Source organism: Macaca thibetana, chromosome 15 (genome assembly GCF_024542745.1).
Source record: "Macaca thibetana thibetana isolate TM-01 chromosome 15, ASM2454274v1, whole genome shotgun sequence".
Classification (NCBI taxonomy): domain Eukaryota; kingdom Metazoa; phylum Chordata; class Mammalia; order Primates; family Cercopithecidae; genus Macaca; species Macaca thibetana.
In genome coordinates this window covers 15,643,476-15,669,984 of record NC_065592.1, presented here as the reverse complement: position 1 = coordinate 15,669,984, position 26,509 = coordinate 15,643,476, and the positions used below count along the sequence as shown (strand labels likewise).

At 36.6% G+C, this 26,509-nt stretch overlaps 1 protein-coding gene across 5 annotated transcripts in view; it reads left to right on the top strand.

Moving 5' to 3' along the window:
• RABGAP1 (RAB GTPase activating protein 1) overlaps positions 1–26,509 on the top strand; it is a 177,063-nt gene that overhangs the window by 57,300 nt on the left and 93,254 nt on the right. For 4 of the 5 annotated variants that reach the window (XM_050760654.1, XM_050760652.1, XM_050760653.1 and 1 more), the window contains 8 exons: positions 240–444; positions 3,312–3,486; positions 4,070–4,227; positions 10,380–10,490; positions 10,878–10,944; positions 11,610–11,712; positions 13,084–13,253; positions 25,423–25,597. In XM_050760654.1, coding sequence (XP_050616611.1) covers positions 240–444; positions 3,312–3,486; positions 4,070–4,227; positions 10,380–10,490; positions 10,878–10,944; positions 11,610–11,712; positions 13,084–13,253; positions 25,423–25,597 — 1,164 coding nt within the window. Of the gene's footprint in view, positions 1–239; positions 445–3,311; positions 3,487–4,069; positions 4,228–6,288; positions 6,578–10,379; positions 10,491–10,877; positions 10,945–11,609; positions 11,713–13,083; positions 13,254–25,422; positions 25,598–26,509 lie in introns of those variants that run through there. The other variant, XM_050760656.1, reaches the window with a different exon arrangement.

Here is a 26,509-nt window from a genome sequence, read left to right as displayed (position 1 = left end):
CATATTTCAGAGTTTTGAATTTAGGATACTCAACCTGTACCTAAAAATCTTGGTGTTTCTGACAGAGTTCTAGTGTGAGATTTCTGGCTTTCATGGGCATTTCTTTTAGGATATGGCATATTATCTCATTAATACTTAATTTTAGACCCTAAATGTTACTTGCAGATTTTTACTTGCTAATCATATCAACAAAATATCAAAGTGAAAATAATCACTTCCTTATTCTTTGTTTCTTTCAGATTCTGAAGCTTCAAGTCCTTTCACACCAGTGGCCGATGAGGACAGCGTAGTTTTCAGTAAACTGACTTACTTAGGCTGTGCCTCAGTAAATGCTCCCAGGAGTGAAGTGGAAGCCTTAAGGATGATGTCCATCTTAAGAAGCCAGTGTCAGATTTCACTAAATGTTACCCTTTCAGTGCCAAATGTATCTGAAGGAATTGTGAGGTGAGACTGGTTTATTGAAATATTTTAGTATTTACATCAGATCTCTGACCTGTTGCTTTAGAAAGAAGCAATAGTGAATAAAATACATATTAATACTTACTTTACTTGTGTAATGTTTCATTTACCTGACACTCATGTTATGTCTTCCAAGGACTGTAACCTTTGTGAAAAATGGTCTCTTATTTGTAATAGTTTTTCATCCTCTTCCTAGTCATGTGTAGTACATTAGACTTTCAATGTTTTGGGAATAAATGAAATACATTGACATGAGTCAGCCTAAAAGATTATATTTTCCATGTTCCTTTGATGAAAATACAAGCTTGACACATTAGTTCAAAATGGAGTTTCATGCTGAGTTTGAAAGTTACAAAAATTTATTGTTAAATATTAACTATACCAGTACACCCCTTAATTTTTATGATGAGAAAACTGGCCAGGTGCAGTGGTTCATGCCTGTAATCCCAGCACTTTGAGAGGCTGAGACGGGTTGATCACTTAAGTTCAGGGGTTTGAGACCAGCCTGGGCAACATGGTGAAACCCTGTCTCTACAAAACATAAAAAAATTAGCCAGGCGTGGTCGCATGCACCTGTAGTTCCAGCTACTCAGGAGCCTGAAATGGGAGGATCACCTGAGCCTGGGATTTGAAGGCTGCAGTGAGCTGTGATCATGCCACTTCACTCCAGACTGAGTGACAAAGTGAGACCCTCTCTCAACAAAACAAAAGGAAAAAAAGATGAAAAAACTGAGGCACAGAGAAGCCTCTAGAAATGGCTGTTTATACTAATAGAACAAATAACCATTGCAGATAGCTAACCAGATGTCTGTATCAACCAGCTAAATATACAGTTGCTCAATAAGTCAGACGAGTGCAGCTAAAATAAATTTTTTTCTGCTGTTACCAAAGATTCATGCTTATTTAAATTACCACATAAAATAGCCTTAATTCTACTCTACCACTAATAAATACAGTTAACATCTTGGCTTATTAAGATCTTTGCATATTGGTATGTGTATATGTCTATGTATGTGTGAATATACCTGCATATATATACGTACGTAATTATACAACTGTTAGAATCAACTTTTTTTGAACAACAGTGGAACTGTCCATACCATCTTGTACTTAGTTTTTTATCATAAACCCTTTTTCATGCCAGTAAATATGATTAAAAATTTTAATTTATGATGGCACATTAATGGGTTATACATAAATAACCCATCTCTTATATTAGACATCTTAAGGTTTTTATCTTTCAGAGAAAAAAGCATGACTAATGATAGCTAATTTTAATTATACGGGAATATCAGTGTTTTAGAAATAGGTATCTTTGAGCTCAATCTTTTTAGACTTCTGTTGATTTCCTTAGGATAAATTCCTAGAAGTAAACTTAATGAGTTTGTCTGTTTTTATTGCTTCTGATAACATTGCCAACTAGCCATCTAGAAATATTGATCCAGTTTATACTTTTATCAGCAGTATATAGAGTGTCCATTTCTCAGTATCCTCAGAAGTATTTTGGACTTTCATGGTGACAGAGTAATAGCTGTCTGTTGATTGTAGTAAAATAATCTGTATATGTAATTTTTCCCCTGAAGTATTTAAAGAACTATTTCACAAAGACTCACAAATTCTATGTATTAATGATAAACTATTAATAAAATTTGTTTAGCATTCATTTCTAAATGTTTCTTAGTCAATACTCATTCCTCTAACTGAAGTTATACTTTAATATATTTTTAATTTTATAAAAAAAGTTAGAAAGCTAGTTGGTCTTACCCCACATTTTCAGAGTTTTCATGAAAGTGCTTTCAAACTTGCATTAGATCTTCTTCCTAGGTATTTCCGTGATGAGCAAGGCCTTCTAGGCTTTCCCCATTAATGGCTCTACCCACGTAGCGTTGAAATTGCGTAGTTTCTTTTTAGACCTTTCATAGTTGTGCCTTAGTGCCCTGAATAGAGTCTGGAATGTTTTAGGTATCACATAAATATTCGTTGAATAAGTAGATTTTTGAATGAATGCTATCCCTTTGATTTTTTACTGAATGGCATTCTTTTGCTTTTATTCATGATTTTTTCTTTGAGTTAGCATTTTGTATAATCTCTGTCTTTATTTTTCATGAATAAAAAAAAAACATGTTTCAGTCTGAGAAAAAGCATCAGTTTTTTGTTTTTTTATTTTTTCATAGCAGATTAGGTCGTTTTTAAAGGAGATAATTAGAAACTCAGCTTCGCCAGATGTGGTGGCCCACGCCTATAATACCAGCACTTTGGGAGGCCTAGGCGGGCAGATCACCTGAGGTCAGAAGATTGAGACCATCTGGCTAACATGCCCCGTCTCTACTAAAAATACAAAAAATAGCCAGGCATGGTGGCACATCCCTGTAATTTCAGGTCCTTGGGAGGCTGAGGCAGGAGAATCGCTTGAACCCAGGAGGTGGAGGTTGCGGTGAGCCAAGATCGCGCCATTGCACTCCAGCCTGGGCAACAAGAGCGAAACTCCATCTCAAAAAAAAAAAAAAAAAAACAGAGGCGCAGCTTCAGTGTATTTTGGTAGGCTAATTTACGTGTTAATCTTGTCTTTAGTTTGTTGCAGACTATATAAGAAATGTGCTTATTCATATTTTTTATACCTTTCTGTTTGCCTCCCTAAAACATGATACCATATAGTTTTTACTACTATGGAATTATGTAATCAGTAGCTTCCAGAATTCACATAGGACTTACTTATTAAAATTTAAGGTTAATATTAGCATACCAAATATATGATCTTCTTACTAGAAAGGATGAGTCTCACATCTTAATATAAACGTAGTACAGATTGTTCATAATTCGTCTAATACCTCTATATCTTTTTCTCTGAACAGACTCTTAGATCCTCAGACAAACACTGAAATAGCAAACTACCCTATCTACAAAATCCTCTTCTGTGTCAGAGGGCATGATGGAACTCCTGAGAGTGACTGTTTTGCTTTCACTGAAAGTCATTACAATGCAGAGCTCTTCAGAATACACGTCTTCCGGTGTGAAATACAAGAAGCTGTAAGTCCTCAAGAGAAAACTCTCTGCAAATGAAACTTCACCAGTGCTCTCACTAGGTTGAAATGATTACGGTATTTATTATGGTCACTTATGAGCCAGATGAAATTCTCTGCTAGTGTTTTAGTGATTCTAGCCTGATGGGCCGACATATAAATTAACTAAAAATTCGATTAACCAGAACTTTGTTGTTACTACTAAGAATGTCAGAGGAGACCTGTTGGCTACTTTTGATTGGATTAAGTAGGCATTCTGGTTCTAACGTTGTCAGATTTGCAAACCATTCTTTTAAATCAGAACTTGTTAGAACTGTTTTCATTGTAATATCTTCAGATAGTTTCTAACAATTTAGGAAATGATTTTTAATTGGATTTATAGTGCTTACAACCATTTCTTTTTTAAAACCCCTTGTCTGACCACTTTCAGTGTTGCTTGCTTTATAGGCCTAACAAATTAGGTAATTTACCAAAAGAAATAAGTGGGATAAAGATAATCATTGCCTTCCAAAGTAGGTAACCGTTCATCCTTAATAAAAGTATTTTATATCTTTTGATAACAGCCCATTTCCTAACATGTCTGGTTGTAGGTAAGCCGGATACTTTACAGTTTTGCCACTGCCTTCCGCCGTTCTGCCAAGCAGACCCCACTTTCAGCCACTGCTGCACCCCAGACTCCTGACAGTGACATCTTTACCTTCTCTGTGTCTTTAGAAATAAAAGAAGATGATGGTAAAGGTTATTTTAGGTAGGGAATCTTACTTTATTCATGTATTAACATGCTGTGGTTCAGGGGAAATTCTAGGTCAGATTATAACTTTCATACCATAAAATGATTGCTTTTAAAGGGAGGGCTTTTAAAAAAAATGTGGGTGATAAAGGAAAATAAATACATAAATTTAACAGAGGCAAAGTTTGAAGAATTTTAAAGCAATTAAAAAAAATTGTCATATGGGGAACATGTTACTACCTTCTTTTAGTCAGATACCAAGTGGCTAACTGCTCATAAAAATATGGCCAAAGCGCCGGGCGCTGTGGCTCATGCCTGTAATCCCAGCACTTTGGGTGGCTAAGGTGGGCAGATCACCTGAGGTCGGGAGTTTGAGACCAGCCTGACCAACATGGAGAAACCTTATCTCTACTAAAAATACAAAATTAGCCGGGCGTGGTGACAGGTGCCTGTAATCTCAGCTACTCAGGAGGCTGAGGCAGGAGAATTGCTTGAACCTGGGAGGCAGAGGTTGTTGTAGTGAGCAGAGATCCTGCCATTGCACTCCAGCCTGGGCAACAAGAATGAAACTCCATCTCAAAAAAAAAAAAATATATATATATATATATATATATGTGTATGTGTATAAACACACACATATGTATATATACACATATGTATATATACATGCGTATATACACATACACGTGTATATATGTGTGTATATATGTATATACGTGTGTGTATGTATGTATGTATATGGCCAAAGCTTAGCTGGATTTGTAGCTATATTTGTTTTGCTGATTGTATTTGCTTGTTTTAGTTGGTTGATTTACTTGTATTAGTAATCGAAAAATCTTAAGCATTTTCAAGTCAGGTTTTCCCAGTAAAGTTATCTGCATACATTGGAAGGGGAGAAATAAGGTCTGTATCTGAAGTCTAATCTTCTGTAGGGTTAGAAGCACTGATTTTAATTTTTAAATGTAATGATAATTCTTTGAGTGGTGGAAAAAAACATGGAATAGAAGTCAAAACTTAGTTTTAGTTTAATTGTTGTTACTATTAACAGTGTCCCCATTTCCAAGTTTCTTTACATCTGTCAATAATTTCCTCATTTATTAAATGAGGTGGCTAGACTCTAAAACCCTCTCTCACTTTAAAATTTTGTGGTTGCAAGATGACTTGATTTTTTAAAAATTATAGCCCATGTCACAAAATGATTGTATTATAATCAATAATTGCATGTCTGTTTCCTCCATGACTACTTCATTAAATTGGTAAAATGAAGTTATATAAAATTATGAATATTTCTAATATTTTGCTTTTAAATTACGAAGCACAGTGATTGGTTTATTAGACTATTTATTAGAAAAACTGATAATTCTTAGTCTCTCTTCAGACTTTGGAATTGTCATGCCATCTGGTGGCCAATTTAGTGTACAGTTCAGCTTAAACTTTGAGGAGTAAAGTATGAGGCATTGTGCTCTGTGCTTTCTAAGTATATACATTTCTATTCTCTCTCTCTCTTTTTTTTTTTTTTTTTTGAGGTACGCCTCAATGCTGTTGCTCAGGCTGGAGTGCAGTGGTACAAACATGACTCACTGCAGCCTCAACCTTCTGGTCTCAAGCAGTCCTCCCACCTCACCCTCCTGAGTAGCAGGGACCATGGATGCACACCACTATGTCTGGCTACTTTTTTAAAAAAATTTTTCTAGAGATGGGGTCTTGCCACGTTGCCCAGGTTGGTCTTGAACTCCTGGGCTCAAGTGATAGTCTCGGCTTGTCCAAGTGTTGGGATTACAGGCATGAGCCACCATTCCTGGTCATTTCTATTCTCAAAGCAGTGCTGTGAGACAGTCCTTCCTGCAGTGTACCTTCGTGCCCTGCAAAGTGGAAATTATTATCTGTATAATTTTAAGTAGTTTTTTACCTTGTTAAGCAACCTTTAAACTAAATATTTTTTCTTTCTTTTTTTTTTGAGACAGCCTCTCTCTGTCACCAAGACTGGAATGCAGTGGCACGATCACGGTTCACTGCAACCTCCGTCTCCCGGGTTCAAGCAATTCTCGTGCCTCAGCCTCCTGAGTAGCTGGGATCACACGCGCCTGCCACCATGCCCGGCTAATTTTTTGTATTTTTTAGTAGAGACAGGGTTTCGCCGTGTTGGCCAGGCTGGTCTCAAACTCCCAGCCTCAAGTGATCCATTTACCTTGGCCTCCCAAAGTGCTGGGATTACAGGCATGTTTCACCACGCCTGGCCTTTTTTTCTTTATTGAAAATAATTTATGTAATTTTGGTCTGTAAATTCTAATTATTAAATAGGAAAGATTAAGATCCCTCAGAAGTATCAGTATAACTTCTCTTCCTTCTGAAATCAGGCATATTCAAGGTAGAATGATCATAAACATCTTTGTTCTATTTACCCTCATACTGACAAAGTGCTATTACAGAAAATCCCTGGATGGTCAAATTTGCTTTTCACATTTGTTAGGACTTTGTTTTCCTTTTGCTACATGACTTTACTGAATTTCTGGTTTATAATAAATACTGTTGTGTTAACTTAAATTTCATTTTTTTTTTGAGACCGTTTCGCTCTGTCCCCCAGGCTGGAGGGCAGTGGTGCGATCTTGGCTCACTGCAACCTCCGCCTCCCGGGTTCAAGCAATTCTCCTGCCTCAGCCTCCCAAGTAGTTGGGATTACAGGCGCCTCCCACCACACCCGACTAATTTTTGTACTTTTTAGTAGAGATGGGGTTTCACCATATTGGCCGGGTTGGAACTTAAATATATTATTTCAGTATAATGATCAATGTACCTAAATATATTAGGTTAAATATGTTTAGGTATAATAATAATTGTATATTATACATATAAATTATGTAGTCGTTGTATAATTATTATGCTATTATATAATTTTATAAAACCTATTATTTACTTACTATTATACCTAAATATTTTTACCTAAATATTATACCTAAATAATAATTATGCCGAAATAATTATTATACCTAAATGTATTAGGTTAACGCAACAGTACTTTAGATGTATGAAATCATAGCAAAATATACCTTGGTTTGTCAGATTTAAATTTGTCAAATGCAGTTCCTCTTATCCAGTCATTCTGTAATATGTATGGGAATTTATCTGCAGAAATAATCATTGAGGTTTTCAAAGAATTATTAACATGAATGTTCTTCAACGTATTGTGTATAATATTAATAGCAAATTTTAAAAGTAGAAATTAAATGTTGAATAGAGTAGTAAAACATGTTGGTTCATGGATATTACTTATCCCCTGTCCAACTCATATTTGTGTATAATACAACACAAGATTTACTATGGTTTTACTTTAACATAAATATAGACAAAGTGTGATAAGAATAATGCTCTTCTCATTTCTGAAAAAGTCTAATTTTTAAATTATTATTATTACTATTTTTTGAGACGGAGTTTTGCTCTTGTTGCTCAGGCTGGAGTGCATTGGTACGATCTTGGCTCACTGCAACCTCCTTCTCCCGGGTTCAAGCAATTCTCCTGCTTCAACCTCCCGAGTAGCTAGGATTATAGGTACCTGCTGCCACGCCTACCTACTTTTTGTACTTTTAGTACAGACAAGGTTTCACCATGTTGGCCAGGCTGGTCTCAAACTCCTAACTTCAGGTGATCCACCCGCCTCAGCCTCGCAAATTGCTGGGATTACAGGCATGAGCCACTGCGCCTGGCCAATTTTTAAATTTAATTATAATTGGAAACCTGCTTCTCCATTTTGCCCATGGGAAAACTGAGCATTTGTTTGTTTGTTGAGATAGGGTCTCACACTTTTTTTTCTTTTTGAGATGGAGTCTCTCTCTGTCACCCACGCTGGAGTGCAGTGGCGCAGTCTCGGCTCACGGCAACCTCTGCCTCCCAGGTTCAAGTGATTCTCCTGCCTCAGCCTCCCAGGTAGCTGGGATTACAGACATGTGCTGCGATGCCCGGCTAATTTTTGTGTTTTTAGTAGAGACAGGGTTTTACTATTTTGCCAGGCTGGTCTTGAACTCCTGACCTCAAATGATCCACCCACCTCAGCCTCCCAAAGTGCTGGGATTCCAAGCATGAGCCACCGTGCCTGACCTAAATTGAGCATTTTCATTCAATGCACCATTCAAAACACTTTTTTTGTTTTACTTAATCCACTTACCATCCTCCTGAGATAAATTGGGTAGTTTATATTGTGCTTATTTATAGGTAAACCCAGGGAAATTAAGCCTGGACTTCAGTTTCTTATTTTATACAATAGAAATTAAATACTAAATTCTCAGCTTGGATACATTCAATGATGTAGTTATTAGACCAGAAATATAATCTAGGACCCTGGCATTCAGTGAGGTGCACACCCGCTGATTACACTCTCCATTCTGCTTCATGTTACTGTAGCCCTGTAGATTCCGGACACCAAAGACAACTTTCTATCTGTTGTTGTTTTAAACTGCTAAACAATGAGATTATATTTACTTGAGCATCCAGAGAACATAGAGACCAGTGTATCTATTAGCAGTTGAAAATTGAGACCCTTCCATTTCAGAGTTGTGAAAACTCTGTCACAAATATTTAACAGTTTGGTATGCAAAGATTTTCTTTGAACATTTTTGTCATTTTTAGACTTCTTTGCTAAGGTTCTTTGATTTTCTAATGGAAGTATTCAAAAATGTTCTTGAATTAGTATAAATAGTAATAAAGTGCAGAAGGGCTTCAAATTAGTATTTGTTTAGGGCTACCTTTAATTTTGAGTAGGTATTCAGAGCTTTCATCTAGCCATTTACGGTAGCTACTAATGGTTCTATTGCCATTATCTTAAAGTTGTACAGAAATAAGATACAATTTAGATTTTTTGCATATTGACTGATGGCCACAGACATTTACCTTTGAGAACAATGAGCTAGAGAAAGTGGTATGTGGGAGAATAGGGGATTATTTTGTTAAACTGTCATTTTAAGAACTTTGCTGTGGTTCGCATCTGTAATCACAGCACTTGGGGAGGCCGAGGTGGGAGGTTTGCTTGAGCCCATGAGTTCGAGACCAGCCTGGGCAACATAGCAAGACCCATCTCTACAAAAAATTAAAAAATTAACCAGGCATGGCGGCGTGTAACTGTAATCCTCGGTATCCTGGAGGTTGAGGCAGGAAGATAGCTTGAGCCCAGGAGTTTGAGGCTGTAGTGAGCTATGAGATTGTGCCAGTGTACTGCAGCCTGGGCAACAGATCAAGATCCTGTCTCAAAAAAAGAAAAAGAATATTTTTACCTTTTTAATTAAGCTGATGTTTATTAACTTTATCACTAGTTAGTATTTTATAATTATTATACTGGTTTATAATAAAGATAACAGTGCTTAAGGGAAGTGTTGGGCAACAGCTTATTATTGGCCATATCTTCCTCATTTCTATTACTTTTTAAAGATAACTTTTTTTGAAACTCAAAAGATCTATGATTAGGTATGTTTTTCTTCATGATATATTTAAGCAAAGAAGGTGATAATAATTTATCTGTAAAACCCAGTTATAAATATAAAGGAAAGAATACTTACTTTTTTTGAGTTCTGTATGTCAGATGCCATGCAAGATGTTTTACAGCAACAAAAGAGAGAAAATTGAGATTGCTTTAGGGGACGTAGGAGTGATTTTTCTAGCTTTATAAATGCTGTAGTGGTTTACCTGCAAATATCAAATGGTATTTTCTTTTTTTTTTTTTTTTTTTTTGAGATGTAGTCTCACTCTGTCACCCATGCTGGAGTGCAGTGACGCAATTTCGGCTCAGTGCAACCTCTCCCTCCCTGGTTCAAGTGATTCTCCTGCCTCAGCCTCCTGAATAGCTGGGACTATAGGCCTGTGCCACCACACTCAGCTTATTTTTATAGTTTTAGTAGAGATGGGGTTTCACCATGTTGCTCAGGCTGGTCTCAAACTCCTGACCTCAAGTGATCCACTCACCTCAGCCTCTTAAAGTTTTGGGATTACAGGTGTAAGCCATCATGCCCAGCCTCAAATGATATTTTCACATCAAGAGGCATACAATGATTTTTTTCTTTTTTGTTATTATTTGCAAACCAGGCACAGAAAAGAATCAGAGATTTGAGGTCTTTGTTTAAAAAAAATGGTTCTAGTATGTGACAAGAAAATGCTTTGCAAAATTAATGAAACATGTTGGTCTACAGTGCAGTTCCCAAAGATAAGGACAGACAATGCTTTAAACTACGCCAAGGAATTGATAAGAAGATTGTCATCTATGTGCAGCAAACAACTAATAAAGAACTTGCCATTGAAAGGTAAGCATTTTTAGTAAGTTTAGCTTAAATATAAATTTTGACTTTTATCAATCTAATGGCATAGTTTTACACTGTATTAAAAAATGTATTTTCAAAGTATTTTGTTCCCTAGGATATTATTTTGTTTACTGAAGTCAGTGCTTCATTACTTTGAAATAGCTACTAGAAATCATCAGCTAATATGCTCTCTTCAAGTATGTGGTAATAAAAGGCAAACAGAATTAGCTTATCTTGAAGCAAGGATTATTATTTTAGCAACACAAATGTATTGATAATTCTAATGTGTCCTCTTTTCTATCGGCAAGAATTTGTTTTTAAAGTGGCCTAATTTAAACGTTCTTTTGTGTTATCTTTTTTCTTAAATTTATGTCAGTTCTTTTTTTGCAGGTGTTTTGGTCTTCTCCTTAGTCCAGGAAAAGATGTACGAAATAGTGACATGCACTTATTAGATTTGGTAAGAATTTATTTTTGCTAGAAAGTTACATACTATTTCCTCAGTAAAGGTTGTTTCATTTTTTCTCATCTGAATCTAATGTTAAAACATGTTTATGAAGGTGATCTTTTAAGCTATAAAACAATATACAAAGATAAGGTAACTTCCTTTTTCCTGACTAGCTGTTTACAAGTCTGACTTCGGATAAGCCTTGGTCTGTTAACTGTGTGGTGATGATAAAATTCTTGTTTAAATATTTGAGTACGGTTGATGTGATAATCAAAAGAGAAAATTTATTGAAGAATTATTTATAGACTGTCATGTATCCTTACCAATAGTAGGAGTTATTAGTATTATTCCCATTATCTGAAAATCTTTATTTTCAGAACTTAAAATTATATGGTGATAATTCACTTGAAAGAAGAATCCAGCATCAGATTTAGGTTGTGGATTTTCTTAACGTGTATACAATTTGATATGTTTCATAAGCATTTACATATAACTTCAGGACAGTTGCATAAATAATTGCCACATTTTTTTACCATAAATCATTCACATAGACTTATCTGATCCTCCTCCATATTCTTATATTTTTGCAGCTTCTGGTTTTTAAAGGCAGCAAGATAGGGGTTAACTGTTGTTCACTCACTTTGGCATTCAGATTTATCTTTACTCTTTTTTTCTAGGAATCTATGGGCAAAAGTTCAGATGGAAAGTCCTATGTTATTACTGGGAGCTGGAATCCAAAATCCCCACATTTTCAAGTTGTAAATGAAGAAACTCCTAAAGGTGATACTATTTGTTGACATCATGAACAGAAATTTTAGTCTCAAGAAGATACGCAAAACTAAGGACCACTTCTTTAACCAATATCCAGTGTTTACCTAATTCTGGTGAAACCAAAGAATTTGAATAGTTCTTCAGTTTATTATTAAATTTGATCTATTTGTCATTTTTCCCATTTTTTGCTTCCCCTCTTTCTTTTCTTTATTTATTTATTTTTTTTTTGATCTGCCGCCCAGGCTGGAGTGCAGTGGCGCCATCTCAGCTCACTGCAAGCTCCGCCTCCCGGGTTCACGTGTCACTTTTTCCCACTTTTTTTTTGTATTTTTTAGCCATCCCGTTTTTTTCACCTTTTTTGCTTGCCAGGCTTGAGCCACCGCGCCCCGGCCCTTTCTTTTCTTTCTTTCTATTTATATGCTTATTTACTTACAGACTTCTAGGTTTTATTTTTGTACAGAGGTAATCCATGCAATAAATGGTTAAAAATTTCAAAGGATTTACAGGGAAAAGTGAGTCTACCACAGTCCCCACGGCTCCGTCCCAAAGGAATCACTGTTAGCAGTTTCTTGTGTAGGTTTTCAAATACTCTATGCATAAAGTATCTGGAAGATATTTCATATGCTCTTTGAATGACATTTAATAGCTGCATATTATCCCATTCTGAAAATGTAATTTGCTTAATAAATGCCTCTTATTGAGCATTTTCCCCCCTTCAATTTTTTGTTATTAATAGCAGTATAAATAAATAGTTAAAGGATATAAGCAGACCATTCAAATACCATTGTTAACCAAGTTTAAAACTTGAGAAGTCTCAGTGTTGATGAGGGTGCCATAAAGAAGTCATATGCCACTTGTGCAGAAAAATCTGACAGTACAGTGGGTTTTTTTTTGTTTGTTTTTGTTTTGTTGAGACAGAATCTCACTCTGTCACCCAGGCTGCAATGCTGTGGCGCAGTCTTGACTCACTGTGGCCTCTACTTCCCGGGTTTAAGTGATTTTCCTACCTCAGCCTCCCAAGTAGCTGGGACTGCAGGCATGTGCCACCACACCTGGCTAATTTTTGTATTTTTAGTAGAGACGATGTTTCACCATGTTGGCCAGGCTGGTCTCATGGGCTCTAGTGATCTGCCTGCCTTGGTCTCCCGATGACAGTACAGTTTTAAAAGTTTTACAGTATATACTACTGTCAGTTACTTTAAAATAATGCTCAGTGTGGAATTTTTTTTTGAAACCAGTTATTTGTCTAATTATTTACATGTTTAGTTGATACTTAAGATATCTTGAAAGTTTATAATGAAATAGCTTTTATGGAATCTTATGAGCAAATACATTTGTGTTTCTGATTTACCTCTTCAGCCTCTCTCTTTCTTTGTTTAGATAAAGTCCTGTTTATGACCACAGCTGTAGATTTGGTAATAACAGAAGTACAGGAGCCTGTTCGATTTCTCCTGGAGACAAAAGTCCGTGTTTGCTCACCTAATGAAAGATTATTCTGGCCCTTCAGCAAACGTAGTACTACTGAAAATTTCTTTTTGAAACTAAAACAGGTACTGTACTTTTCTATTAATATAGAAGGGGGAATAAGAAGGGAGAAATCACTTCTGAGACTGATTTCTAAGCTCTCAGTTCTTTAAACAGTCATGTGTATTTTAAGAGGAAAAATTATATTTTTCGTATTTTCCCACCTGTTTATTATTTTCATTGCTCTTCATTTCTTCCCAAAGATCCACATTTCCATTTGGTCTCATTTTCTTTCAACCCGAAGAACAGCATTTCTTTTAGTGTAGATCTGCTAAAGATGTATTCTCTTAAACTTCTCTCGGTGAAAATGTCTTTTTTTGGCTTTCATCCCAGTAGGATATTTTCACTGGATAGGATTCTGGTTGACTTTTTTTTCTTTAAAGATGTCATTCCTATTCTTCCGGCTTTCATTTTTATTGTTGTTGTTTGTTTGTTTGTTTGTTTTTGAGACAAAATCTTGCTCTGTCACCATCCAGGCTGGAGTGCAGTGGCGCAATCTTGGCTCACTGCAACCTCCGCCTCCTGGGGTCAAGTGATTTTCCTGCCTCAACCTCCAGAGTAGCTGGGACTACAAGTGGGTGCCAGCATGCCCGGCTAATTTGTGTGTGTGTGTGTGTGTTTTTAGTAGAGATAGGGTTTCACCATGTTGGCCAGGCTGGTCTCGAACTCCTCACCTCAGGTGATCTGCCCACCTCGACCTTCCAAAGACCTGAGATTATAGATGTGAGCCACCTTGCGCAGCCAGCCCTTCCATTGTTTTTGATGAGAAGTCAGCGTTCATTTATGTTACTGTTCCTCTAGGTATAATGTGTCATTTTCTTCTTGCTGCTTTTAAGATTATTTATCTTTGGTTTTCAGATGTTTAACTGTGACATGATTAGGTATAGTTTTCTTTCGGCTTATCCTGCTTGGGATTTGTTGGGGTTCTTGCATTTTTAAATTTATGCTTTTTTAATTTTTTTTTTTTTTTTTTTAAACCAGATTTGGGGGAAATCTGGCCCATTATTTCTTAAACTTTTTTTTCTGCCCATCTCTCTTCTCTTTGATTCTGGGATTGTAATTATCTATATTTAGAGCTTTTGATATCTCTGAGGCTCTATTTTTTCCCAGTCTTTTTTTCTGTGTTTTCTTCAGATGGGATACTTTCTATTAATATGTCTTAAAGTTCACTGATATTTATCAACTTCTAATCTGTTAGTCATTCAATGAATTTTTAAAACATTTTCTGTATTTTTTGTTTTTAAAATGTCTATGTGGTTCTTTTATTATCTCTGTTTTCTCTTGATTTCCTATTTGTTCTTTTATACTGAGCAGATTTTCTTTTAAATCCTTAAGCATAATTAACAGTGCAGCCACTTTAGAATTTTGCCTGCTAATTTTCATGTATGATGATGCATATTTTTGTTTCTTTGTAATTTTGGATTACATATTAAACATCTTAAGTGATACATTGTAGAGACTGTATTCTGTTACTTTCTTCTGAAGAGTCTTGATTTTTTTTTTTTTTTTAAATTGTGCAGTTAACTTGATCGAAGTTAAACTTCATACTTTGTCTTTCCTGTGGGTGGGTAGCAGCTAAAATCTCTGTTCCATTCTTTTATTCTTTTTTGGCCCCCCGTTATTCTTTTTTTTTTTTTTTTTTTTTTGAAGCAGAGTCTCACTCTGTAGCCCAGGCTGGAGTGCAGTGCCGGATCTCAGCTCACTGCAAGCTCCGCCTCCCGGGTTCACACCATTCTCCTGCCTCAGCCTCCCGAGTAGCTGGGACTACAGGTGCCCGCCACCTCGCCCGGCTAGTTTTTTGTATTTTTTAGTAGAGACGGGGTTTCACCGTGTTAGCCAGGATGGTCTCGATCTCCTGACCTCGTGATCCGCCCGTCTCGGCCTCCCAAAGTGCTGGGATTACAGGCTTGAGCCAGCGCGCCCGGCCCGGCCCGCAGTTATTCTACCACCTACTGCTTCCATTTTTTACTTTCCTTTGTAGCAAAACTCCTTGGAAGATATCAAGGTCACCACTGATTTAAATTGCTAATCTGAGTCCTCATCTTGCCCTGTCTGTAGCATTTGCTATAGATGGTTACTTTCTTTTCGTTAAAGCTCCTCTTTCTCTTAGTTTTCAGGACATCTTAAACTTAGCATGTCCAAAAAGATTCATTATCTCATCTCCATCTAATCACTTCTCACCAGCTAGAGTACGGTAATCCTCATCTGAGTCATCATTTATAGCAATAGCCTTTTTTTTTTTCTTTCTTAAAATACTGATGGGGTTTTGCCATGTTGCCCAGCCTGGTCTTGACCTCCTGGGCTCAAGAAGTCTGCCTACCTCAGCCTCCCAAAGTGCTGGGATTACACTGCATGAGCCACCACACCTGGCCTAGCAGTAGCCTCTTTACCCATCACATTATTTCTATCTTTGTCCCCTCATGATTTCTTTTCAACATAATAGTAGCCTAAGGTCAGATCTTACCACTTGACTGCATCAAACCCTCCAGCCTTGTTTTACTCAATAAAAGCCAAAGTTTTACTCAGTAAAAGCCGAAGTGCTGGGATTACAGGCTTGAGCCACCGCACCTGACCTTATTTTTTATTTAGTAGAGATGGGGTTTCACTATGTTGGCCAGGCTGGTCTCGAACTCCTGACCTCATGATCCGCCTGCCTTGGCCTCCCAAAGTGATGGGATTACAGGTGGGAGCCACCGTGCCTGGCCCTATTTTTTATATTTTTAGCCAGAACTTTTACATACTGATATGCCATGTAACATACTTTTATATTGTTTATTATCTGCTTTGCATATTAGAGTCCTCCACTAAGGAGAGATTCTTAAGCTGTCTTACTCACTGATTTATGCCAAGTACCTGGAACATAGTAATTCTCAATAAATATATGTTGAATTGATTTTATTTACATGCAACTTCTGTTTTCTATTATATAAAATTAAAGTGTTGTATGTGGGACTTACTTGAATATACTTTTCCATATTACATTTTTTTATTTTGATAGCAAGACTTTTGACTCCAGTTTACCCAAGTTAGCCCTATTGGGTATATTTAGAAAAAGGAAATAAGCAGAGCAGGCATAGACACTTCTTTCCAGTGTTGTCCTAAGAGACAGAAAGTAAGCCTGAGTTCCAGCACTGTTCTTCCAGCTCTTCATTGTAGCAGGAGTAGAGGATTATTAGCATGGGGTCATCATCTAGAATTTGAATTTGAAGTCAGAGCACATGGATTTTTCTGCTAGCTTGTTAACTTTGAGCAAGTTCCCTCAGCTGAGTCTCAGTTTACTAAATTGTAAATTGTCAGCATAATAGAATCTTCCTCATAGTGTTAAAAACTGTACAACATGCTTAGAATAGTTCCCAGTACATAGTAAGTTCTCCCTACACATTTGCTGTTATTATTGAGAAGAATTATACAACCTCTGTGGGATACCAAATTAATAAAAAAGCGCTAAGTCTTGAAATCAGAACAGCATTGATGATTTAGATGGAGGGCGAGCCCCGGGAGAAGAATGCATCAGAAATTAAACCAGTTTACAAATATAACTTTGAAAATTTAGAGATTAAGAGAGAATGATCTTTAAAAGTTTCTAGATGGTCTGTAATCCCAGCCTTTGGGAGGCCAAGGATCCCAAAGGATCCCTTCGGGCGGATCGCCTGAGGTTGGGAGTTCGAGACCAGCCTGACCAATATGGAGAAACCCCGTCTCTACCAAAAATACAAAATTAACCAGGCCTGGTGGCGCACGCCTGTAATCCCAGCTACTTGGGAGGCTGAGGCAGGAGAATTGCTTGAACCCAGGAGGCAGAGGTTGCAGTGAGCCGAGATCATGCCATCGCACTCCAGCCTGGGCAACGAGCAAAACTCCATCAAAAAAAAAAAAAAAAAAAGTTTCTAGATGGTAAATACAAATTAGTTGTATACATATTTTTTATTTTATATATATATATATTTTTTTTTTTTTACTAGCCTGAGAATAGTCGTATAATACTTTTTAGTAAAAAGTTTTATGTAAAAATAGCTCTGTTTAATTAGTGTTCTAACCCTTTAATCTCATTTTAGTGAACATAAATAAGATTCCCCTGATCTTGCATTTCCTTTGACATCTAATGTTATACAACCTTGGAATCAAAGGCTGCATGGGTTTACAAGGTTTTGTGGTTGAGTGTAGAAGAATATATCTTTCTATGGAAACAAATTTATTTAATTTTTTAAAATTTATTTTTTATTTTTAGCAACCATAATCAGAGCTGCATGTTAATTCAATGTAAAACTTTTAAAATATTCTCATATAGTATGTTATTCAAATAATAACATAACTTCTATTAATAACTTCTTAATTTTTTTTTAGTTAGGCTAAAAAATGACTTGACAGGGTAAACTAGGCAAAAACATACCTGAGACGCAGCCTAAGAGACTGCTCTGGACTCTTTGTTAAGGCTATAAACTAAACTTAAGCCATGTTTTCACTATTTTCTTTTCAAAAAGCAGAAGTGTGTATGTGGAAGCTGGGGGAAGAGCAGGAAATTCCTTATGATAATCTTTTATTTTTCTCCTTATTGGGATAAGTCTTTGTGTTTGTGTAGGGGTTTAGGGGGAGTGCTAGGGAGTGGGAAAGGAGAGGTAGAATGGGAAGAATTTGAACAACTTTTCGCTGTCTTAATAAACTAAATTTATTCCCTCTTTTACATTCATGGCATTAAAAAGTAATTGAGGTTCAACTGTGACCATCACTGTCTTGGCTACTTCACTTTTTAAAATCTGATATAGTTTTCAGAGTGATTCAATGAGGATAACTAGTATTTTCACTTTATAGACGAGGAAACTGAGATCCAAAGATACTTAGCAGTAGATTTTATGGGATGTTATATGAACAAAATATGTATCTAAGCCTTTTAAAAGTCTCAGCCAGGACACTCTCCAGAGAAACAAGCTACTTTTGTCCTTTCATCTCTAACTCTAAGAGTATTTTTAGGATTTACTGAAATTAAGCGTAATTTAAAATTTTAACCATTTTCAGTTCTCCTTAGACTGAAAAGGAAATAGCGATATGGAGCAAATTTTAAGAATATACAACATACAGCATTTCTGGTTTTTTGCTGCCAGTGTGGGAAAACAATATGTAAATGCTTTTTAAGACGTGTTTAAAAATTGATTATTTTTCCTTTCATTAAAATTATCTGGTGACTCAGCAACTCCTTTTTATCCTGGAAGCCTTCCCATCTGTGAGATTGTTATATTAAGATAGCATCATATTAGAGAAGAAACTAAAAATTAGTAGAGACAAGAGGATTGCTTTTTTAGACTTAAATTTTCTTATACTACTTACTGAAAGAGCAAGAAAATGATCTAATGAATAGATTTTCCAGTAGTGACGTAAGGCGAACAGAAGACCAATTAAACATTCTTAGAACTATAGAATAATATAATTTTTATTGCCAATTAAACTGTAGGGGTCTTAAAATCTTTCATAAAATTACTGTTTTATAAATGAAGAAGCTGGTATCTGAAAGACTAAGTTGTATGGCCAAGGTTGTACAGATAATTAGTATAACTATAACTGGATACCCAGGCCTCTTAGTTTAATTTGCTGAGAGTGTATGTATGTGGCACACAACTACACCTCTCAAGATAAAAATATCCAAATGCTTTCTACTCCATTGCTAAATTGAGAGGTGTGTGATATTAGGTTGTTCCAGTATTTCTGATGGGAAGTGTGATCACTTAATTAAGGTGGTGACCACTAGATCTCTCCTTTGTAAAACAGGGTTTTTCTTGACATTTAGCAAGTAATCTTTGGGGGTGACACTTTGGCAACTTCCAAATATCCTGTTCCTCAACAAAGTCTTTTTTGTTTTTTTTCCTTCACTTTGTCGCCCAGCCTGGAGTGCAGTGTCAGAAGCACGGCTTGCTACAGCCTTGACCTCCTGGGCTCACGTGGTCCTCCTGCATCAACCTCCCAAGTAGCTGGGATCAGGGTGCACCACTATGGCTGGCTAATTTTTTAATTTTTTGGAGAGATGGAGTTTCACCATGTTGCCCAGGCTGGTCTCAAACTGGAGTTCAAATGATACTCCCACCTCAGCCTCCCAAAGTGCTGAGATTATAGGCATGAGCCACTATGCCCAGTCAATAACTAATTAACTAATATTTTTAGTATCCGTTGGTGATACTTGCCTGAATCAGTTGAGTTCATTCACACGTTTTCAATAATAATTTGATATTAAAGGATTTTCTTCTTTTTAAAATATTTATATGCATATATTTTATTTACAGTAACAGTAAATAATTTATTTGCCTTATCTTCATCAAAATCTAAAAAAGTCAGGCACAGTGGCTCATGCCTATAATCGCAGCACTTTGGGAGGCTGAGGCAGGTGGATCACCTCAGGTCAGGAGTTCAAGACCAGCCTGACCAACCTCTCTCTATTGAAAATACAAAATTAGCTGGGTGTGGTGGTGAACATCTGTAATCCCAGCTACTCAGGAGGCTGAGGCAGGAGAATCGCTTGAACCTGGGAGGCAGAAGTTGCAGTGAGCCAGGATAGCACCATTGCACTCCAGCCTGGGCAACAAGAGTGAAACTCCATCTCAAAAAAAGAAAGAAAAACAAAACAAAACAAAAAAGTATTGCAGTTAATGATAGAATTATTGGATGAAATTTAAGATTTTATAGAACTTCTTTTTGTCCTTTGAATGTGTTTCAGTAAGATTATAAAATGGTTGCTATTTAAAAATCACTAGGAATAATTTTTTTATTGTGGTTCTGTTACCATTTGACATATAATTAGGTTCATTTGTTTCCATTTATTTTAGTTTAGGGGCTTGGGATTTTTTTTTTTTCTTTTTGTTTTTTTGAATATGTAAAATACTTATAAATGTCATAATTATGTAGAAATGTGTACTTGAAATCTGCTTCCATTTGTATCTCCTTACCCCCATACCCATAGATAACAATTATTATGGTTTATGGTTTATTATCCCGATTTTATTTTTGTGAAGATAAAATTCTATATATTTTTAACTTCCTTCTAAAATAAAAGTATACATTGCTTTTTAAACTTAATATATGCTGGGGATCATTCCACATCAGTACTTAGAGATTTCCTCATTTGCGTTTTAATGGCTATTTAGTACTGTCTTACTTGGGTGAACTATGGGCTTTTCAACCAGTCTGCTATTGATGGACACTTGGACTGGCTTCCAAGTCGTTTGCTATTCCAAATAATGTTGCGGTGTGGAATGTTATGTATGTGTTATTTTGATTTTATGAAAGTGCATCTTAGAATAGACTCCTATTAGTATAATCACTGACACATAAGGTGAATGTATACATGATATTGTTATATTTGCCCAATTCCCTTCTATAGAGGGTGTAACCATGGACAGGGTATGAGAATACCTGTCTCTCTGCAGGCTTGTCAAGTGTGTTGTCAAACTTAAGGATCTGATCAATGAGGCAGTGGTGTCTACGAGTAGTTTTACTTCATCCTCTGCCTTTTTAATGTATAAAGGTGACTTTTCTGTGAATTTTCTATTCATATCTTTTGTTCATTTTTCACTTTTCTCTTTGATTTTGGTCTTTTTTGTCTTTATTTTCAGAACCTCTTTGTATATTCAAGAGATTAACCCTTTGAGATAATGATATTCCCCCCAGTTTGTCACTTATCTTTTAACTTATATCATGGTGATTCTTTTTGGGTTTGTCATGCAGTTTCTTTTTATGTACTTGAATTTATCAATATTTTCTTTTAAACCTTTCTGGATTTGGGATCAGTTAGAAAGGCTTTCCTAACTCCCAAGTTACAAAAAGAATACACTCTTCTGTTACTCTCCTGTTACTTACATGGTTTCATTTTACTACTTTTATATTTCTGATTCATTAGTATTTTATTCTGATGTACTCTGGTATATAGCATGAAGTGTGGATTTGATTTAATCTTTTTCCAAATGGCTATTCTCTTGTTCCAACACCATTCATTAAAAACTGTTAACTTTTCTACCCAGTGATTTGAAATGCTACACTTATATATGAAATTTCCATGTGTGTTTGGACCTCTTTCTGGTATTTATATTCTGTTCCACTGGTCTTGCATTAGAATCACACAGTCATAATTATGTAGACTTTATTTTATTTATTTATTTATTTATTTATTTATTTATTTATTTATTATTTTGAGATGGGGTCTCACTCTGTCACCCAGACTGGAGTGCAGTGGCATGATCTCGGCTCACTGCAGCCTCCACCTCCCAGGTTCAAGCAATTCCCCCACCTCAGCCTCCCAAGTAGCTGGGATTATAGGGGTGCACCACCATGCCTGGCTAATGTTTTGTATTTTTAATAGAAATGGGGTTTTACCATGTTGATTAGGCTGGTCTTGAACTCCTGACCTCAGGTGATCCACCCGCCTCAGCCTCCTAAAGTACTGGGATTACAGGTGTGAGCCACCACACCTGGCAGTGTATAGACTTTATAATATGTTTTAATATCTGGTAGGTGCACCTTACCTCCTCAAATACTCCTTTTTGTGGGTTTTCCTGGATTTTCTTACTTGTTCATTTTTCATATAAACTTTATGTTCAACTTGTCTGGCTCTGGAAAAAAAAAACTACTGGTGTTTTTCATTTGTTTGTGGGGTTGTGGTTTTTTTTTTTTTTTTTTTTTTTTTTTGAGACAGAGTCTCGCTGTAGAGTGCAGTGGCATGATCCTGGCTCACTGCAACCTCTTTCTCCCAGATTCAAGCGATTCTCTTGTCTCTGCCTCCAGAGTAGCTGGGATTACAGGCATGTGTTGCCAGGCCCAGCTAATTTTTTGTATTTTTAGTACAGACGGGCTTTCGCCATGTTTGAACTCCTGGCCTCAAGTAATCCACTCCCAAAGTGCTGGGATTACAGGTGTGAGCGACTGAGCTTGGCTTTTTTTTTTTTTTTTTTTTTTCTTTTTTCCCGAGACAGAGTCTTGCTCTACTACACAGGCTGGAGTACAGTGGAACAATCTCAGCTCATTGCAGCCTCTGCCTTCGGGGCTCAAGTGATCCTCCTGTGTCAGCCTCCTGAATAGCTGGGACTACAGGTGCGTGCCACCACACCTGGCTAAGTTTGTGTGTGTGTGTGTGTGTATATATATATATATATATATATATTTTTTTTTTTTTTTTGTGGAAGAGATGAGCTTTTGCCTTTGTTGTCCAGGCTGATCTCAAACACCTGGGCTCAAGTGATCTGCCCACCTCGGCCTCCCAAAGTGCACAGCCTCCCAAAGTATTGGGATTACAGGGATGAGCCATCACGCCTGGCCACTACTGATGTTTTTATTGGGGAAAATTGATATCTTTATGATGTTGAGTCATATCCAGGAACATGGGATGTCTTTCCATTTATTCAAATCTACCCTTTTTTTTGGTCTCATCTGAGTGCTTTTAATTATTTTATATGTTTATAACATATATTTCATAAATAGATAATTTTAAAACATTTAAATTTTATATATAATTTAAAACCTATGTTTAAATTATATGTATAATTTAATAAATAAAAGTTTTATATTTAACATATATAATTCAAAAAGCTTTTTACCATAGAAAATTCAAACATATGCAGAAATTATAAAATAGTACAGTGAATCCCCATGTACTATTACCCAGCTTCAACAATTAACATTTTTCATTGTTAGAGTTCTTGACTTACAAGTTTGGTGCGGTAAGCCAGGTACGGTGGCTCACACCTGTAATCCCAGCACTTTGGGAGGCTGAGGCAGGCGGATCACGAGGTTAAGAGATGGAGACCATTCCAGCTCACACGGTGAAACCCTGTCTCTACTAAAAATACAAAAAATTAGCCAGGTGTGGTGGCACACACCTATAGTCCCATGTACTCAGGAGGCTGAGGCAGGAAAATTGCTTGAACCTGAGAGGCGGAGGTTGCAGCAAGCCAAGATCACACCACTGTACTCCAGCTTGGGTGATAAAGCGAGATTCCGTCTCAAAAAAAAAGAAAAACAAACGAAAAAAAAAACAAGTTTGGTCCGGTAATTGACTATATTTATCCTTCTTCAAAAGGCAGCATGTCCTTTGGTCATTGCGACATACAGAAGGGTTTCTAAGTGGACCATGTTGGTTTGTTTATGTTTAAGATAGAGAGCTATTGCTCACTGGGCACGGTGGCTCATGGCTGTGATCCCTGCACTTTGGGAGGCCGAGGCGGGTGAATCACGAGACTAGCCTGGCCAACATGGTGAAACCCCGTCTGTACTAAAAATACAAAAAATTAGTGGCGGGCGCCTGTAATCCCAGCTATTCGGGAGGCTGAGACAGGAGAATCCCCTTGAACCCAGGAGGCGGAGGTTGCAGTGAGCCGAGATGGCGCCACTGCCCTCCAGCCCTGGCGACAGAGACTCCATCTCAAAAAAAAAAAAACCAAAAAAGAGCTATTGCTGATCTTTGAACTGTTTAGGGTACCAATTGTCTGATGTTTCAAAGAGCGATGTATAACACAACAAAAATTTTGAATTGTTTCTTATTAAGGTATAATTTTCAAGAGTTAAAAATCATAATTATCAATTTGGAATGAACATGTATCAAATATTCTAATTCAGTGTATTAATTAATGAGAGAACCAGAAAGGTAGCAAAACTGAGTGAGGAACTTGTATTTACATGGTCCTTCCCTTCAAAAAAAGAATGTTACAATAAGATTACTAGGTTAGAAATAAAACTGGTTAATGTCCTATAGGTAACCTTTGGGTTATGTTCTCTCTTGGACAGAAATCATTTGCATATCTCCTGGACACAAATCTATACGTTAACATGTAACTTCAGAGTCTGAGTCCTTAATAGTCAGTAGCTAAATCAAAATGGCATATTCATCTAGAAAATTAAGTAATCCTTGGGTGGACATGTTAAACCAAAGCTGGCAAACTATAGCCTGTAGGTCCACCTGGCCTGTCACTTGCTTTTGTAAATAAAGTTCTATTGGAACACAGCCAGACTCACTCACTCACTGTCCGTGGCTGCTTTTCCACTATAATGGCGGAGTTGAGTAGTTGCAGTAGAGACAACTGACTCATATAGCCTAAAATGTTTACTATTTGGCCCTGTATAGAAAAGTTTACCGACTTCTGTATTAAACAGTGCTTCAGGATGATATTGAAAGAGCATGTTGCCACTATCTTGGCCTTACTTCCATGATAGGGATAATTTTTTTTAAGAACCCAAATGAACATTGCAATGATAAAAATCTGCTCTGGCTGATATTTCTATAGCTAATGAACATCTTATTCCCCCATCTCCCTTTCTGTGTTTTTACTTTGGTATGTGTATATATATTTTTTTGTATAGCCACCTTTCTAGTTTTCTCTGTACCTTTTCCTATAGCTCTCCCTTTTTATTCTTCCCTATATTTCATGCTACTTTTTTCTCCTCCTTGTATGGAAGGAAGAATGTTAATGTACTTACATGTAATATGGAATGTTAATGTACTTACTTACAATACATATTGTAGCGTAAAGTTTTATATTCCTGGTTTAAATTTTTAATTTAGGTCAGTTTAAATTATATGTTTGCCTCAGAATAAAACCAAAATACAATCAATTGGAGTAATCAAAATTATTGTGGTTACTGTTGATGTGCTCTCTGCCATTCAATCTCCCCGTGACCTCACCTCAACTCCAAGTTGTAGTTTTCAGTTGAAGAAAAAGTTCTCTAGACTGTTTTAAGCAAAAGGAGTGGGGCTAAAACACTGAAACATTAGAAGTAAGAGAATTTTCTTAGTCTTAACATTTATGTTTTAGAATAATTTAAAACACTTTTTCTATATAGTTTTATATAGGAAACCTTGAAGGATGCCTTAACTAATTTGGGAGATACAGAACTGTTAGCTCTTTAGTTGACAGTGTCAACTGGCTAAACATTGGTAGTTGGATATTTGACAATATGGTTTGAAGACAAATTGCAGAACTAGAGTACTGCTCGGTAAATGCCCTATTTTCCTAAGGATTTTAAGATCTAAACATATGCTTTTCTATTTTAAAAAGTTACTTTTAATGTAGATATTAAAAAAAATCATTTATTTTCACATCCTATATGAAATCAGAGGTGATTGCAGTGAGCCGAGATGACTGCAATTAGAAACATTTAAAACACTGCAATTAATTAAAAACATAAAGAATTTTACTGCTTAATAAATAATATTTTTTCTTCCTCAAGATAAAGCAAAAGGAGAGAAAGAATAATACTGACACTTTATATGAAGTTGTATGCTTGGAAAGTGAATCAGAAAGAGAGAGGAGGAAAACTACAGCCAGTCCTTCAGTTCGCCTGCCACAGTCTGGATCGCAGAGTTCAGTGATACCTTCTCCTCCAGAAGATGATGAAGAGGAAGGTAAACTATAGGGATAGGTTAATTTATTTTTGGGGGTGGAGGACCCTGCAAACTATTAAAATTGTATCAGGGGATTGATAATGTGATACAGCATTTATAATTCATTTAATGAAATTCCTTATGAGAGTTTACTATATGTAAGTAGCTGTGGAAGATTTAAAAATGATTAACATTGAGTTTTCTTTAAGATACTTGTAACCCAGTTGGAAAAATGAGATATATAATTAGCTTCTTTTAAACAATCAGTGTAGTGCTAGCTTGGTATATTAGTACATTTTTTTAAGAACAAGTTTGACACAGCTTACACCTAAAGAAGTGTTCCTATCTCAACACATTCATTTTGCGGGAACAAATTGACTTTGCCAAAATGTGGCTTGCACACATGACCCTTTTTACCAAATATATATTTTTTATTTTATTTTTTATTTTTATTTTTTGAGATGGAGTCTCGCTCTGTCACCCAGGCTGGAGTGCAGTGGCGCTATCTCGGCTCACTGCAAGCTCCGCCTCCTGGGTTTACGCCATTCTCCTGCCTCAGCCTCCCGAGTAGCTGGGACTACAGGCACCTGCCACCTCGCCCGGCTAGTTTTTCGTGTTTTTTAGTAGAGACGGGGTTTCACCGTATTAGCCAGGATGGTCTCGATCTGCTTACCTCGTGATTCGCCCACCTCGGCCTCCCAAAGTGCTGGGATTACAGGCTTGAGCCACCGCGCCCGGCCCCCAAATGTATTTATAAATATATATGTTTATATATTACTGTGTTTTACACTGATAAGCATTAAGAATCCACTGGTTCTGGCCGGGCGCGGTGGCTCAAGCCTGTAATCCCAGCACTTTGGGAGGCCGAGACGGGCGGATCACGAGGTCAGGAGATCGAGACCATCCTGGCTAACACGGTGAAACCCCGTCTCT